Source organism: Aspergillus udagawae (assembly GCF_001078395.1).
Source record: "Aspergillus udagawae IFM 46973 DNA, scaffold_1, whole genome shotgun sequence".
NCBI classification, from domain to species: domain Eukaryota; kingdom Fungi; phylum Ascomycota; class Eurotiomycetes; order Eurotiales; family Aspergillaceae; genus Aspergillus; species Aspergillus udagawae.
The window spans coordinates 4,531,258-4,548,877 of NW_025091264.1; the positions used below are offsets into that span (position 1 = coordinate 4,531,258).

Sequence of the window (17,620 nt, forward strand, 5' to 3'; positions counted from 1 at the left end):
AGGGATGGGATTTAAATGAGAAGCAGAAATCGGAGGGTAAGATTGATTTGATGGCGAGCTATCCCCACGGCTCGGAGGTGCAGTAATGAAATCTTCTGAAAGTCAAAAAGGGACGGAAGATCTGTCAGAGGAGAAGGTCTGAATCTGGAAGTTGAAACTTGGGGAGCGACCAGGGTGGGGATGCTAGCTCAACTGGGCGTTATGGGATGGATTATGGATGGAGTAATTAGATAGATGGTTTATCTAGATTATTTTCGAGATAACAAAGAGCCTACTAGAACAATAATAGATAGCTAGTCAGTTGGTTGGTATTATGGAGCACTGCTAAGGAGCAAGCTACGATACCTACCTAGGCGATAGATCATATGGATCATGGGTCTGTGGATCAGCAGCAATCATCGATGGGGATTGACGATGAAGTAAACGAACCTTTAGCAGAATCGAAGGTCTGGAACGCTTCTGGCTTCTTTGGCTGCGTACGATTGGATTGGAGAAGAAACCATATATTTCTTTTTCCCTTTTTTTTTTTTATTTATTTTTATTTTCCTGATTTAATTTTTCAAATTACTATGCGGGTATCAGTTTGACGTCGTTACTTCACATTGATACCTCCAAACCAACCGATGAGCAGGAGGCCATCCAAAGGTGGATAAGGTAAGCTTGGGAGTTACGGAAGAAGGAAAGCTCAACCTCTAACTATAGTTAGTCGATAGTTGATCGCTACTTTGTCAGGGCAAGTACCCAAGAGCCTAAGGCACTAACTTACTTGGTCTAGTTAAGGTCAAACGGATTCAGGATCTGGTACTGAGTACGGAGTACTGCAGATATGGAGTGTGAATTGTCCCGTCCTCGATCGGCAGAAAAGGGGAGTGTGACCAGTGAAGTAAACTAGCAGTATCTGATCCCTGCTAACTGGCCAACGTCCATAGCGCAGGGTTCCAGGAAACGCTCCAGTTGTTCGCGGTGAAATGATCAGGTCCCTTTTAGGCTTAGAGTGTCTAACCTATCTTGAAAGCCCCAGGCGGTGACGACAGTGGCCAGAAAATATTGTCCTCGAAAAATACAGAGTGAACACGGAGTCTTTCAAAAGTGAGGCAGCCAAACGGATTGCGCTGACCAAACCCCGGGCCACCAGGACAGCGGAAAAGGAAACAAGATACATTACGGAGTATTGTCCAATCCTCCAAGTCTCAAGGTTCAGTCCTTGAAATGAAGAAATACAATAGAAGACATTTCGCTGCTACTATCATAGATGTGATTGGTTCTCATCACTATTGTAGTGTCTTGAGAGCACCAAAAGATTCAGCAAGATTTGTTGTTGTAGTAGTGGCCAGGATTACTTGTTCACACATTGTGTGTAGTCTTCGACTCATGTACCTTGTCAAAGTGTGAACAAATGATGATGGAAGTGTGTTGCCTCCCCTTCATGATTCTTTCTAGCTATCGACTTCTGTGTATGCAAATCCTTCCATGGTCCCTTGAGCGCGCCTACAGCGGTCCCAACGAGATCGCAAAGTATCCCAGAGCCTGTTGGGCAAATCTTTCCATGGTCGCTCTCCAAGTCAGCATAGTTAGGCTTAGCAGTGTCTAGCAACCCTTCAAGCACGTAGTACTGCCGCAGTTTGCAGACCAGCCGGGAGTGACCTGATTGTACTCTTCGACTCGAGGTCTGCCACGTTGCTAGACTACACCGTATCCGGATCTGTCATTATCTTGCTGCCAGTCGCCGGGCATCTCTAGTCCCAGTGCCTGTTCAGATGACGCTCTAGCCGATGGTCAGACATGGTATTCATACCCTGAGTATTTTGAGCGCTTGAGGTCAGGCCAGGAGCGGTATTGCAAAGTGTTTTTTCTCGAAAGGACTTAAAATAGAGACGAAACGAAAATTGGCTTAAAACGAGAATCTAGTTCCTGAGGCATCAATTGTTCTGGGTGCCCGAATGACCCTTGTGTGCAACGCACAGCAGTCTCCAAAAAAAGACTCCATCAACCCAAACGATACCGTTGAGTTTGCATCATTTACCTGTCGTCACCCCACGCCTTTTTCAGCGGTGAGATGCCATCTTGAGCTGTTGCGCGAAATAAACCCATTCCGACCACGGAACTTTCCCGTAGTACCACTCGGAAGGCTCCCAAGGGTCATATGCCCGGCCACGCGTGGCCGTCCCCCAACTTCAGACCTTTGGCAAAAACTTTCTGGGTGACTCCCTACTAATTTATGCGCTCAAAATGCCCCTCGAAGTCCGAAGTCGCATCTATTGCTTCTTTCTCGACAGGGCACATCAAATGGCGATCCCACCACTATTGATTGACCGACAGTCCTAGGTTCTAAGTGGGGAGTCTCACGTTTAACACGTGACTTGGCCCTTTCGTGTTCCAGGTCTCCATGATCCAATACTAGTATGCCATCCCGGAGATGTTTGCAACATCCACAACTGACTGCAATTACTCTAATCGGCCAAAGGGGCTTGATACTTCAATATTTGACCGAGTCCTTAGTACTATCTGTTCTCTAGTAGATTGTCTTTCTTGCATCACAGTTTCCGCTATCCAAGTTGACTTGTATGGTCTACAAGACTTTCTCCTTTAGCGATGGATATACTGTTTCGGCGACCGGGCAATTTCGTTTCATCTTCCGAATCTCAAAAGTATGGAGGACAAAGCCAAGCCACGAGCCTGGTAGTGAGGTCAACGTGGGCCTTGATTCGGCCTCACGGATACGTAACGACCATAATCGGGGGAGCTTCGTATGAACAGAGTTAGTAAGTAGTACAGCGTTGTAATTTGTTGCTGACAGTGGTGCTACATGGTACATACTCCCCCGTGTCGGTTTCTAGAAAAAGATCGCAATCAACAAGGGGTATCTACAGAGTGCCTTTATCTACACATAGCCAAAAATAGGCTCGACGGTGCTATTCTCTACCTACTTTCACTGGTGTGGATTTGCTAAACTTCTGTACATTGGACCAGAAATGACCTGCTTGGCCAAGTGGGGCCACCATCTGGCGTAGATCCGACAAATGTATCAGAAATCGTTTGTAGATGGAAATCGGTAGGCCACCGCATCCCCTTTCACCTTCGGCTACTTACTCTATGGCTACTACGTATCATCAGTCATAGCAGTTTCATGTGCACATGCCCATGCAATGATCACTTTGTAGAAACTGTTGCAGACACGGAGAGGCAAAGCCACGGCGGCAGGGGGCTCATGACTCGTCTTGCTCAAATCAAATAAACTACTGAGCAGTGCGCACGCGATAATTGAGTGTTATGTTTACAGAAGCGAATCCTCATCCTACATCAGGACACTTGGTTAGACAAAAGAACAAACTCAGATCTTGCTCATGATGTTGTAGGCTGTAAAGTGCCTCACAACTCAAGGATGTAAAGCCTAGTGCCCGAACTAGACCTTTCTGCCTGAAGGCCTCAACAACGTACAGGGGTTAAACAGGTCATCAACAGCATGGAACTAGTCCTCCATGTCTACATGATATCAATAAGTTAGAGATTCTCGCCTAGTTGGCTATGCTGAGGTCCCATCTGACCACCATCTTCTTTTGGCGAAGTACATAAGGTGTAGGATTTCTGTTCTTCGATGAACTGGTCAACTTTCCGCCTTCGTCTAACTTCATCTCTGGCTTAGCAGGCTATGTCGGCAGACAGATTTGGAAGGCTGACATATGGCTCAGCTCTGGCCTCGTCACAAAGTTCGCCTTCCTATATAAAGTGGCAAGGCACCATTATTCTATGTTTGCCCAATGGGTATCTACAGGGTCAGGTGTCAACCGACACCCCTTCAGCCCATCTCCTCTTGGTGAGGCTCAGGCTTCTGTGTTATCGATGACGCGTCTGACTGAGGATTGAGAGGCAATCCGGCGAGGACTTCAGCATTAAGACAAATCCTTGCAATAGCAGGGCGTGACACAAAGTGACAGCATGCTAAAGAGTCCAGGGGTTTTGCGCTCGGGCCTGTGGAGAGTCAGCTTGTGTTGTTTCTGACTCTCTCTGAAGCTCCGCCGTGACTTGAGTGAGCAGGTAGACCTTTGGCAAATCTACATTTTTGAAAAGGTAGCGTTTTGGCCTAAGCATCGTGGTCTTTCCATTGTCGGAATTGCGCGACCGGTTGAGCTCAGATTCTCTCGCGCTCTTCACTCGTTGGTCAAACTTGGGTTGCAGCGATATTCCAATCGCCCAGGTATAGGTACCTAGACAACATTCAAATCAAGTCATCTCTTTTTCGGCCTCAAGCACGACAGAGTGAAGTACCTTCGTTCGGCTATAAAAATAGCCTTCTCCTGGCCACCTGAAATCCCTGAAAAAATTTTTTTTGTGGACAGGTCAAATTTACAACTTCATCATGGGTTTTGCTTGGCCAAAATCTAGGGCGAGAAACCTCTCGACTGTCGACTCGCCGTTATAACCGTCATGGGATGCTCAGAGGTGTCCTTCAGCCCTGTGATAGCTCGTCTGCCATCGCCGCTTCGCGTGACGGGCGAATGACCAAGAAATTCATACTGAGGAGTTTAATTGACAACGCATCCATCGTGGATATAAATCCCCGCGAAGTGGATCTTGGAGGGATCAACGTGGAGAAGGTTACCATTCTATTTGGTGGCTAATGGTGTCGACTTTTCTCGTGCTTCGTGTTATGTCCAGGGGAGTACCTCTCCTTCAGACAGTGAAACATTTCCATAAGCCTCTCTGCTGTCGATGAACGATTCAAGTTATGCCCGCGCAGCGTCAATGTAACAACTTCCAGCATCCCCAGTTCTCGCTCCATAGCGGATCAGACAGATTGCGTCATATTGTAGGACCTATGGGGCACTCGGTTGCGCCCAGTTTCCCTGTGCAGACCACTTCGGTTCGTCGCAGCATTCGGAACTCAAATATAGATCGTCAACGGTACCCGAAAATCACGTTATCAGGCTTTCGATGGGGCATAACGTAGCAAACAAAGTAGGACTCGTTTTCAAACCTCCAGGTTTGGATGGGGAGTTGACATTTGAATGATTTAGAGTAAGTCAAATTATATACTTCAGGCGGGCCGATCCCATCTTGGTCATCAGAACGGGTAACGGGGTGTATGTCTTAAGACAAATCGCTTTCAATCCATACAATGAGCGTCTATATAAGGTGTACCAGAAAGAGGAATCCAAGGATAGATACAAGACGTCCATCATGCTGGAAATGGGTGGAACTGTCTGTCTGACGTCAGATCGCCCCCCCCTTAAGTTTGGGTCTCCCATACAATCGCAGTTTCCGCTGAAGATTAACTCGGCAGGGAACTACGGACAGAAGCAACTTGGGTCCTTCGCAGGCAATATTTAAGAGAACCATCACTCTTTCTTTCTGGTCATTATTTTCTTCATCTATCGCAGCTGGGATAATTCCGATGGTAATTGCGATTTCACCTCAGTTGAGCATCAACTGTCATTGTTGCGAACAACACAGAAACACGTGATTACATCAAAGGCGTTGCGGGCTCCAGCCACGTCATAGGCCCTTTTCCGCTCCGCTTCTGAAAAGGAGATAACGGATTCTTGGGGAAAAGGAGGATAAACATTTCGCTTCGATACCACAAATACCGAATTCTCAACATCTCCTTTCGTATAATCATCACTTTCTCCTCTCTCCCATACACATTGCGACCCAACAATGTCCGACTCTACTCTCTATCTCTACACCTCGCTCACTGCGGGGTCATCCCACATTGTCACCGCCACTGCACGGTTAGAGACGATTCTGAAGGCCAACAAGATTCCCTTTCGCGCAATTGATGTGGCTACCGATGAGATTGCTCGTAAGTTGTGGGGTCGTCGTTCCAAGGGTAAAAAACTGCCTGGGCTGGTGAAGTTTGGCACTGTTGTCGGTGTAGGTCATTCTGATATTCCCTGATGAAAGGAACCACAGCTATAGACAGAGCTACGTGACTAATAGTTTTGCTCATGTAGGATCTGGAGGATATTGAGGAGTGGAATGAGTACGGTGAGCTGAGGATGCAGATTAATAGCGTGGAAGATTTCGACAGCATTCCTGCCACCAGCTACCCTGTCTCAACATCCCAGACAAACACTGGATCTGCCACCCCTGCTACCCCACAGCCTCCAGCACAGAGCGCAACCCCGAAGCAAAGCACAATCAAAATTCAGAGTCCACCGGCGAAAGAGAAAATGGATGATTCAGTGACGCTTGCCTTGCGACAGGCGGGCGAGGAAGCTGCGGCAAAGGCCAAAGGCAACACGGGCGCAGATGGCAAGAAGGATAATACTTCCGCAGATTCTGAACAGCAGAAGGGGCAGTCCTCGAGCAGCGGCGAGAACAAAGGAGGAGAAGAAACTGTACGTCGGCGATCGGTGGTTCCTGCGGAAATTGTCGGGGGCGTTGGAGGGCGTCCACCTTTGAGGGTGCCCGAGTGCGCTGCAGAATCATCTGCCAATTTGCGTGCTGATAATGCTGAAGCTCTAGGAATGGTTCAACATCACCGCGGCTCCATTGTTTCCGCAACTTCTCCAGAGGAAATGGAGAAGGTCGCTCAGGACTTGCGCAAATCTATATCTGGTGGCCACGAAGAAATATTAGCGGCTCTGAAGAACGAACATGCGGAGCGGGCAGGACAGGACGAGACAATCGAGGAAGAGTCAGAGGGCGAGGATGACAAGACTGATGAGAAGAGTCACCGCAAGGAAACCCAAAAAGAGGATATTAAGGATGCGCCGAAAGCGACAGTGAGCGCTGAAGATTAGGCCATGGCTACAGTCTCTTCGAACATGGTTCAACCTCAAACGAATTTTCCTTGCGTGATATCTTCGTGTATGATACCAAGTTGCATTTTTAAACTCGCCGTCTGTCTCATACAATGCGTGATTATAGCTATGAATAGTTCAGATTTAGATTATTTGATTCCAAGTTACTGAAGCATTTTCTCCCTGCCCAGGCCCGCGTGGTCGAAATTGCCCCAATGTAGGTGAGATCGTAAACAATATTGAAAACGATGAGTTATGATCTTTCTATATATTGGTATATGTTTATGTCTGGCGGCGCTTGTTAACAGCTTCGCGCAGCTTCGAAATGACGTCGGCAGGGTCCTGAGCACCAAACACGGCCGAACCAGCGACGATAACATTGGCACCAGCATCCGCAGCCTGGTCAATCGTACCCAATCCCAAGCCACCATCAACCTCAATGTTCAGATCCGGATACCGCTCACGGAGAGCCTTCACCTTGGGAAGCTCGGAGGCCATGAACTTCTGACCTCCAAAACCGGGGTGTACCGTCATGACGAGAACCATCTACAGCAGCAGTGATTCGTTAGTATGTACTTCTGTCTCTGCGTGTCGCACAAGGGTAGACCGCGGAGACTTACATCAGGCCGTTCCTTCTCATCCTTGTTTTCCAGGATATCCCACAGAACGTCGACGGAGGTGTCGGGCTTGATGGCGATGCCCGCCTGCATGCCTTCGTCGTGGATATAGCGGATGAGTTCCTTCGGGCTTGTCGGACGGGTCGTCTCTTTGTCTTCTGGGGTAGTAGCGGCGACGGAGGAGATGGCGGCCTCGTAGTGGAAGCAGTATAGGTCGCATCCGGCGGATTTGAACTCCTTGACCCATTTATGGGGCTGTCGAGCAATGTCAGCATGTCTCTCTCGCGAGTTTGAGAGAATTGGTGTAAATTTCGCTGTTAGGGATGCGCGCTCACCTCCATGATCATCATGTGGCAGTCAAAGGTACCCTTTCCAAGGGCCTGGGTTGGGCGGTCCACATGGGACCGGATCTTGGTGACAACGGGAGCGCCAAAGGTCATGTTGGGGACGAAGTGGCCGTCCATGATATCAACGTGCAACCAATCGGCCCCCTGCGCGATCTTTGTTGAGCACTCATTGCCCAGAACTCCAAAATCCGCGCTCAGGATGGAGGGAGCTATGATGGCTGGAGGAGACATGGTGGGGTAAGTGATAGACGAGCTTGCAGATGAACCTGAGAGGGGGAGATGTATTAGTAGCAGTATATGAGGAAATTGTAAAAGGAGTTGAGCTGCACAGAGTAATCTACAGCAGGGAGAGCTTTCTGGAAAGATGCAGTCCTAGCTAGCTAGGTAAACAAGTAGGGAAAAATAACATTAGCAGCTTTGATATCACCGCCCCTCCCCTTCTCGGTCGACGTCAGTCCGACGATGGCAATCTGGTGGACGATAAGGGCTAGGGTCGTGACCTTCACGTGGGACACGGGGTAGATCCGTCCGTGGGGGGCTGCCAGCCTGAATGCCTGAACCAGGGTTGAGACTGAACCATATCAACAAATGATCACGGGAAAGGATCATGGTGCAACATCGACTGCCATTTCATCTCGAAGTCGATAATTTTTATCCGTTGTTGGCTCCCCATTGGGATTATGGCCCAATGACCAGGTATTGCTGTTGTCTTTCTGGGCTCTCTGCTTGTGATGGAACTCCCATTTCCGTTGGTTCTCCAAGTGGTAGCCACTCAATGGCTCCGAATGTAGCCGCCCTTCCAGACTATGAGGGAGGGGAAAGGAACATTGAAGCAAGAAAGCCTGCGATAAACCACGCGGAAGGAATTAATATCAGGGAACAGTTTCCATCAGGGAGGCATTGATTGTTGAGTCATCATTCTGCCTATCTGTCTGCTCGAAGCCCTTCTAAACATAGCCAGTCGGCGCTTGCGTTGCACCAATCAGTGCCCTTCCTCATGTGAACAATATGCAAGTTCACCTTGAGCGCTTCGTTGCAGACCACTCGAACTTCATCCTCATCGTAATTGGTGTGTTCAAGGTTCAGTAGCTCTAAATTCCTCCCTGATTCGGTCAAAGATGCCTGGGCTGTTATTATCGGCGACGCGCCTGCTACACAACCACCAATAGTGGTACTTCTACCAAGCCTTTTTCAAGGATCCCCTGTCCCAAGGTGCCCGATGGTGCAGTAGTTTCTGCACGGATGACTGCTGGCGTGAAATGATGATGAGATCCTGAGATCCCCGCGCCTGCCTCCGCGTATGTGGCTCTATTTATCATGGTCGTTCGCTACAACCTCATGTTCTGCACCTAGTCCTCAATCGCGTTGTCCTCTTCTTCCTTTTTGCGTGTTGTGATAGTGCCTTGAGCTCTGGAAGCTTGGGCTTCATTCGTTGACATCGTCCTCTGATATATTAATACTGGCAGACCCGTTGATCGGTGTCGCCTGTGATTGAGATACCCTAGAAGTACCGGTTGATTTCTCTCATTTCCGCGGATGATAATCATTGACAAGAGGAGTTAAATCTAATAGCGGGAATTAACAGTCAATACCACAGCACGAGATGATTGACGCTTCTCGGGCTTCAACGAGATGCCCGCCCTCTCGGCAGGTCCGAGGGACGAAACTTAATACCATAATGGAGGAAGTAAGCGAGGGCTCGGACCCGGAGAAGATCAAGAATGATAGTGCTGGGTTTCATTCGGCCACCTCAGGACCGCAGCTGAAACTCATGACCACGGGTCTCACTAGCCTTTCTCTCTCAAGGCTGAATCGTCTTCGTTCGCCATTGTCAGCAGGCACGATGTCATCTTGCTCGGACACGGAATGGCAGCGACAGATGCAGAGCTTGGATGATCTGTATGATGTTACGGATGAGGACTCCGAGTTGAGCGACGAGTGCACTTCATTCTCGAGCTCCCGACCGACGAGCCTTACAACTCCCACTACAAGGAATTCTATTACCTCGCCACTGAATCGGAATCGGTACCCCAGCCTCACAATACCCTCATCGACCACGTGGCCCTCGTTACACAATGCGCCAAAGAGCTCTCCAGTTCCTCCAACGCCGCCGCCGAAGATACCAGTCTCACCTGCTGCTCTGTCCATACTTGCGAGAACAGTACCGGCCCTGAATGCCCCTCCCTCCTTGGATGGCAGTGTCTCTTCGGACCAGGTCTCCAATAGCAGCGAGCCAGTAACTCCGGACTTGCAGTCCCTTCCAGATACTGACTGGAATGCCCCAGACGTTCAGGTGCGACCGGAGATGATAGACAGTCGGCATGTGGACATTGATAGCGATGGGATTGACCCCGAAGTTCAAAGCATTGAGATAGCCATTGAGAACCCGGACGAAGATTGGCAACACGTTCTCGGCAGCTTTCCACCTATTCCCAGCCAGTCTACATTGCCGTCGGATGGTGGTGTTTTTCTCCCTGAAGACGCCCTCGCAACTTTGAGGCACATCCCATTGGGCGGCACACCGGAGCCTTGGTCAGAAACATCTGCTCAGAATGAAGAGATGTGGCAGCTCGAGCTACCTGTCGAGCGTCCTCGCAGCGCCGATGATGCGACTCCAGCCTCAGCTCTCTCCGGATACAGCTTCAGCGGGCTCAGTATACCTTCTCCCGGAGGATTCTTTGCGTCACTTGGTGCTCGAGCTCGTCACACTTGGTCGATTCCTAGAACTGCTATGCCGCCCTCTTCTGCCATCGCGGAAAGTTTCTACAACTTACCCTTTAGTCGTGATGACGGAGAAGTAGTCGAACAAATCATTGAATGTCCCGAACTATGCACCGAAGAGCAATTAACTGTAACCTATGTACCCGAAGGGCCCCCAACTGCAATCAAGATACCCTCGGACGCATCATCGTTCCCACTGGGGTATCAAGACAGCCCTGTGAGCCCTGTAGCGGATGCAGTGCACGAGATTTCAAGACCCGTTACCTATTGCGAAAGCCAGGATCGTGATGAAGACTACGAGGAGGAACTGAAAAGAAAGGCCATGTCGAGTCTGGATCGGACGAGTGTCTGGTTGGCAGCGCAGCAGACCTATCTTGCTGCACTCCGCGAAACTAACCCTGTCAACTCCTTGGAGAATGAAGAGTTGGACGCACTCGAAGGGGTTCAAGATGATTGTGAGCAGAACGCCCCTGAGTTGTGTCGGAAAAAGTCTGTCCGCTTCGCCGAGTCCGTATCTGAAGCAGCCCGACCACCGTCTGCCCTGGCGAGTAAAGACTCGATCTACTGGCGAGGCTTCCAATCGGTGCTTGGGCTTTCGACTCGTCGAGACAGCTTCATTCATCGAAGCACCCGCTTTGACGCTGTGCAGTCAATCCGATCAGGTTTACTCAGCATGCATATCAACTGTTTGCTGGGGAATTATGAGCTGGTGCGCCCCGAACGACCTCCCTACAAGGGTCCATTCTCACAGGCTCCCCGCAATTCCGTACTTACGTCGGTATTGGCAGAAAAGGCACAATTCTCCATCCTGGAGAAGGAGCAATTGGTCTTATCTCAGCTTCGTCCGCCCATGTGGGCCATGGACGCTCTCAGGTACCTTAATGGCGGCCACCTGGTTACCAGTCCCGCCAGAAGGCGTCTTTCCACAGCAACGGCACAACCCGCGCCTCCCCAAAGACCTCGAGGACGCCGTGTGAGAGTTTTGGACCTGGGCGGACACGCCTCGTGCGAGTGGGCGTGGCAGCTTGCCCACGATTATCCCAACGTTAAAGTCTATACTGTGTTTACTGAGCACCAAGCGGTAAACCATGGCGTCAAAGGCCCGTCTAATCATTGTCAGATTCACGTGTCGCAACTTTGGAAACTACCGTTCTCGGACAACAAGTTCGACCTGATCTCGGCCCGGTCACTGCCTGCCTTGCTGAAGAACGAGCGCCCAGTCGGGGAGACGCAAGATGAGTACGACCTTTGCCTACAGGAATGCCGCCGCTGCCTCAAGCCTGGGGGCTATCTTGAGTTTTTCGTGATGGACGCCGAGATTTCCCGCGCAGGACCATATGCCACTGCTGCTTCGGTTGAGTTCGCATTCAACCTCAAAACTAGGGGATATGACCCGTTACCAACAAAGAGCTTTCTCGGACGCTTGCGAACTGGGGGCTTTGTGGGTGTGAAGAGGGCCTGGATGTTTCTGCCTATGGGCATGGAGCCTATAAAAGCACAACTTCCCAGAGAGACGCCAGACCCTCGAGTCAAGAGCTGGGTCGACGAATACGAAGCTGTACACGGGCCTGTGGGCAGCACGGCCGATATAGCGAGCGTAACAGGTCTCTTTGGAGGCTGGATGTGGGAACAATGGCTTCTCAAGCTGCAAGTCGAGATGGGTCGGGAGCGACACCGGTTGCTCGAAGGTATCGGTAGCGTTTTTGATGAGGGCCGCAAGAATGGCGCAGGCTGGACCTGCCTGTCTGGATGGGCGATGAAGCCGAAACGCAAGATGCCGCCCTCGCGTCTTCGAACCGGTTAACTGTTTTTTTTGATCTGAGAACTGGTTTCTCGACCTACACTCCCTTTGATGATGCTTTATCGTTAGTCGGACCAAGTCGGTCTTATAGTTTGATACCCCTATTGCCCTGGTGGCGGTCTATAATGTAGTAATGATTGAGGACTCCCTATAACACATGATTTATACGCCTGGTCCGGAAGACCGTGAAATCTGATCTAGCTCAATTGAATATTTGCAAGATATCTGCATGTACATATATCAGCGCAGAGATGTAGACGCGCTCGCTCAGTAAGAGCTAGCCATATGACTTACTGATCAAGATTTCCATTATGGACTAGATGCCACATTAGTCCTAATCGCACGTTGAATTAGTTGTTACCTATCGACAATACCTTGATATTCTGTGTGTTTGATGCTAAACCAGATATCATATCACGTGACAAGGAGCTGCTGAGTTCAACCCGACCGACGCAATGCGACATGGAATTCAAATTACCAACTTCAGGACATTTCTCCATTCGCGTTTGTGGTTCTCATCAAAGAGGGACACGGGAGGCAATATATCACTCATTTACAAAGCTTGACAAGCAATGCGATAGCACCTTGATTTTTCCCTCGACTACCCCTCCATCGCCCTAACGTCGCAACCATGCTTTTCTTCAGGTATGTCACCTAAGAGCTATAACTGGTTATCACCACCTTTTGGCTGGTCCTATAGCTGACATTCTACCGCTTTACAGTTTCTTCAAGACCCTCACCAACCAGACTGTCACCATCGAGCTCAAGAATGACATTCGTATCCGCGGAACCTTGAAGTCGGTCGATCAATACCTCAACATTAAGCTCGACGATGTCGACGTCCTCGATTTAGACAAATACCCTCATCTCTCCTCGGTGAAGAACATGTTCATCCGTGGTAGCGTGGTGCGATATGTCATGCTGCCCCGGTCAGAGGTTGATGTCGGTCTTTTAGAAGACGCTACGAGGAGAGGTACGTCCTGAGATACGACGGTTTCTGCCCAGCTGAGGCGATTCTCTGCACTGCCAGATTCTGGGCTTCTATCCTGAGTAACCTGTTTCATTTCTGTTGGACGGATGCTAACTGGTAGTCTGTTTGTAGAAGCCGCGAACCAAGCCGGAAAAGCTCGGTGATTGAATTCTGTATTTTCTTTTTTTTCTTCGAGGCTATCAAGCTATGACGATGCATATTGCTCAATTATCGCTCGCATGATCGCTCATAATGCGATCTCACTTTATGTTCTACGAACGAATCGAGTGCGGGCGAGTGCTAAGTTGGACTGAAGGTCGTGGTTGAGAAGTACGATACCACAAGAGGGGCGTAATAATGATTTCAACGGGCGAAAGAGCGGTTATTATATGCTTCAGTTGGCCTTCTGACAGCTGGCTTATATCCTCAATGGTGGTCGGACGCTGGAATAGCTCTCGGATTTGGAAGTGAGGGCGTCCCGAAAAGCCCCAACTAGATTAGATCTGATGATCAGGATCGTCAACCCAGGAAACACATATGCTTATTGTACACTTTCTATCAAATGGTAGTTAATCTAGTTGAATCTGACGGTGTACCTCTGTTGTAGAGCATACAGAAACCAGCGCTCCAGCCCATAAACGCACGTGACCTCGCGTCACGAAAATCAGGAATCGCCGCGCCGGCCGCGCCCTTCTGCTTGTGGCTTCTTAACCGCCAATTTCATGATTCATGACGATACGAATTTGTACGTTTCCTGAACAAGAGTGACGGGAAAGTTTCCCTGGTTCCATGTTAATTCGGAAGGCATGCCCTTGGAGCGAGGGGTCAACGAATTGCTATCGTTATAGCCACGACGACCTGCCCGCAAGACCCCGCCGATTTCCCCGAACTGCTTGCAAGTATCCGTTTGAAGATCGACAATGGCGGGCACCCAGGCGCGAAAAGGATTTACTCCATCGAAGACACCACCCGGCTCAAAGCAGAAAACGCAGGTGAAACGGAATGCGAGTCTGTTGAATTTCTTCCAGAAAGCCGACGGGCCCCCGCAAGCCACTTCTCGGCAACCTCGAATCACGCAGTTTGCAACCAAGGTCGAGCGTCCGAACGGGAGCGGTAATAGCCCAATTTCCTTACGCAGACAAGGTAGTTCGCAAGCAAGTAATACGGCTGGGAGTCTTTTTCTGGAAGATAAGAATGATTCGAAGTCGTTGAAAACGGGAACCGGTATTCCCGAATCTCGCGAGTCACGGTCGAGGACACCAGATGATATCTGGGGCGATGAGGACGGAAATGAAGATGTGACACAGCCAGAAGGTGGGAGATATAATGAGAACGGAAACTCGGTCAAACGACGAAAAGTGGACTCTTCCTCAGCGGTTGATCAAGGCGATGTTACCTGTCCGGCCAAACCTACCAAGATCCGGCAAGTCAGTGGTCCTTTTATCGATGAATCAGACAGCGAAGACGATCTGGGCGACGATATGGATGCCTTCAAGGAGGTAGACCAGGAAGCACCGAGTTTTGAGCGGACCCCGACCGGAAACGAGGACAAGAGTCCAACGAGTAGTGTTAATGTTAACCCGGCACTTAAAGAGCAACCGTCCGCTGTCGCCGCACCCTCATTGGTAAGAGAAGCCACGAGTCACGCAGGAGACGATGAATTCGCGAATTTTGACGATATAGAAGACGATAACTTCCTAGACGACGATACACTTGATCCATTTTACGCAGACGAAGATGCTGACGAGAACCCGGATTTCGTTGACTCAACTGCCATGGATGATTCCTTGGGGATCAATGATGTTAGGGAATGTTCTGGTGGTGAAGGCCCTGCATGTCCGATATGCCAGTCAGATCTATCAGGATTAAGCGAGTCGGTAAGATGCCCTGTTGGGATTCCTATTTTTTGAACCTCTACCTAATTTGTTGCAGGATGTGAGCCTGCATGTGAACGATTGCCTCGACGGGGGGCCTACGGCTAACTCAGCAGAAACACTCTCGGACGCTCCGAAGCAAGCCCTATCGCGGTCCGATAGGGCTGCTGTCCCACGACCAGCTCAACGTGACCCTTTCTCGTCAGGCGGTACAAAGTCAAAATCAGCCTTCTCGAAGATTATGGCTGGAAACGCTGAGGATGCCGCTTGGGCGACTGCAGCAGCAGGAGAGATAGCGTCTCGCGGGAAGCAGGCTTATCAACGAACTTGTCCATTCTACAAGATTCTTCCTGGTTTTTCCATCTGCGTGGATGCGTTTCGCTATGGTGCTGTGGAAGGCTGTAACGCCTATTTTCTCAGCCACTACCATAGTGATCACTATATCGGTCTCACATCGTCCTGGCGACATGGTCCTATCTACTGTAGCAGGGCTACGGCCAATCTAGTGCGCCAGCAACTCAAGGTTGACACCAAATGGGTGGTAGACCTGCAGTTCGAAAAGAAGACAGAGGTTCCTGGAACGAATGGCGTGCATGTCACCATGATCGAGGCCAATCACTGCCCTGGGAGCGCCATCTTCCTTTTCGAAAAACAGATGGGATCCGGATCATCTGCGAGAGTACAACGCATCTTGCACTGTGGAGACTTTCGGGCGTCTCCCGCACATGTGCAACATGCGCTTTTGCGTCCGGAAATAGATGACCCTACTACTGGCCAACGCCGTCAACAGAGAATTGACGTTTGTTACCTTGACACGACATATATGAGTCCTAAGTATGCGTTCCCCAGCCAGGAGGATGTCATCGAAGCATGCGCGAATCTGTGTGTCAGTCTCGACCAAAATCCGGAAGAAGGTGTCGGTCAGAATCTGTTGCAGAAGGGAAGCTCTGGTGCAGGAAATGTTATGAGCCGATTCTTTTCTGCGATGAGCGGGTCCCGTGGCAATTCGGAGAATCAGGCCGCCCGGGCTCAGGGTCGGTTGCTTGTCGTTATAGGGACATACAGTATCGGCAAGGAGCGAATATGTCTTGGCATCGCTCGAGCACTAAAAAGCAAGATATACGCCACGCCAGCCAAGAAGCGAGTGTGCGCGTGCTTAGAAGACCCGGAATTATCCTCACTACTCACTGATGATCCGGTTGAGGCTCAGGTGCATATGCAGACGCTCTTTGAGATTCGCGCAGAGACCTTGGCCGACTACTTGGACTCAATGAAGCCGCATTTCTCGCGCATTGTAGGCTTTCGACCGACGGGGTGGAATTACCGTCCGCCGGCAGGTCGAATGCTGGACAACCCGCCCGTCTCCACAGTGTTGCACTCACCGCAGTGGAAGACGTCGTTTTCGGCACGCGATCTGACACCTCAAAGAGGGAGTACCCGGGAGAGTGCGTGCTACGGGGTACCATACAGCGAACACAGCTCTTTCCGTGAGCTGACTATGTTCTGCTGCGCCTTACGGATAGGACGGATAATCCCGACCGTGAATGTGGGTAGCCGGAAGAGCCGGGAGCAAATGAAAGCATGGTTTGAACGGTGGGAGGCCGAAAAGAGGAAGAGTGGACTGTACCCAGTAGAGGGAGAAAGATGGTAAATGTACAGCCTACTGTTGATAGAGATGGACATAGCCCTGGGCAGCATAGATGACAGATCCCTCTAGTCTCTGATATATCATGTCCATATTTGGATATGGAGAATGAGACGCTCCACACCATTTAGTACTACAAGTCCTCTTAAGCGAAGTCTCTAAGCTGTAAATATGCAAAGATCTGCGATAAATTGGGAGTAGTCTGCATCATCTGCATCATCTGCATCTTCGACACACTTGGGATCAGGCATCCAGGCAGGCAGGCAGGCGATCACGCCACTTGTTCTTCCTCCTCCAAGCAATTACCTGTTGTGAACCTCCAATTACAAGACATGGCTCACACAACCAAGGTTTGTCTTAGCCATTTTTACCACTGCTGACAGGATGATTGTCAACCCCACTCTTGATACTAGCACCGAGAAGGCAAAACAGAATAACCGAGCGGTGAAGCGGTAGAAACGCCAGCGTCGGGGTCGCAGATCGGCTCGTAGCTGGCTTGGACCCAACCCCAGACTCCCGACCCCCAGATCCGTCACTTGGATAGCCTCGGGGTTTCCCCTCTTCCGGTCAATCCTTCAATCCATAAATAGACTGCATCACTGCAGTGTCTGCGACGGTTTGTTGGCAGACTAAATCATAAGCAGAGTACCATGGACTAAATTTTGGCTCTTTTTGATCGACTTGAGTCTGTCTTTGAGAGAATCCTGGCCGTTTCTTCTTGGTTTATCCTTATATACTTATCCAGATTCCTTGCGAGACGACACCTCTTGGCACGCAAAAGTCTTCCTCCGGAACAACCAAACTAGCTACCAACAAGGTTAGTCCACCACTTTTGAAGCTGTCAATGTGCGCTTAGTGGGCAATTGATTTGCAGCCCTATCAGACCATTGCAACACAGCATC

The 17,620-nt window shown here is 50.0% G+C and overlaps 5 protein-coding genes across 5 annotated transcripts; 4 read left to right on the forward strand and 1 right to left on the reverse strand.

Annotated features, from left to right (window-relative positions):
* Window positions 1-5,655: 5,655 nt before the first annotated feature.
* Aud_001480 (uncharacterized protein) lies at window positions 5,656-6,743 on the forward strand (the record flags this gene model as incomplete). Its single annotated transcript, XM_043286978.1, has 2 exons — window positions 5,656-5,871; window positions 5,952-6,743. The coding sequence occupies 2 exons, from the start codon at window positions 5,656-5,658 to the stop codon at window positions 6,741-6,743; spliced, it is 1,008 nt and encodes a 335-aa protein (XP_043142913.1).
* Window positions 6,744-7,025: 282 nt separating this feature from the next.
* On the reverse strand, window positions 7,026-7,938 carry Aud_001481 (ribulose-phosphate 3-epimerase RPE1; the record flags this gene model as incomplete). The annotated part of the gene is made up of 3 exons (XM_043286979.1): window positions 7,026-7,289; window positions 7,364-7,615; window positions 7,696-7,938. 3 exons carry the CDS (start codon window positions 7,936-7,938, stop codon window positions 7,026-7,028), a joined length of 759 nt encoding a protein of 252 aa, XP_043142914.1.
* Window positions 7,939-9,385: 1,447 nt separating this feature from the next.
* On the forward strand, window positions 9,386-12,232 carry Aud_001482 (uncharacterized protein; the record flags this gene model as incomplete). Its single annotated transcript, XM_043286980.1, has 1 exon — window positions 9,386-12,232. One exon carries the CDS (start codon window positions 9,386-9,388, stop codon window positions 12,230-12,232), a length of 2,847 nt encoding a protein of 948 aa, XP_043142915.1.
* Window positions 12,233-12,860: 628 nt separating this feature from the next.
* Aud_001483 (Sm-like protein LSM2) lies at window positions 12,861-13,363 on the forward strand (the record flags this gene model as incomplete). Its single annotated transcript, XM_043286981.1, has 3 exons — window positions 12,861-12,874; window positions 12,952-13,202; window positions 13,332-13,363. The coding sequence occupies 3 exons, from the start codon at window positions 12,861-12,863 to the stop codon at window positions 13,361-13,363; spliced, it is 297 nt and encodes a 98-aa protein (XP_043142916.1).
* A 756-nt stretch (window positions 13,364-14,119) lies between these two features.
* Aud_001484 (DNA cross-link repair protein PSO2) lies at window positions 14,120-16,724 on the forward strand (the record flags this gene model as incomplete). Its single annotated transcript, XM_043286982.1, has 2 exons — window positions 14,120-15,076; window positions 15,132-16,724. 2 exons carry the CDS (start codon window positions 14,120-14,122, stop codon window positions 16,722-16,724), a joined length of 2,550 nt encoding a protein of 849 aa, XP_043142917.1.
* Between the last annotated feature and the right edge of the window lie 896 nt (window positions 16,725-17,620).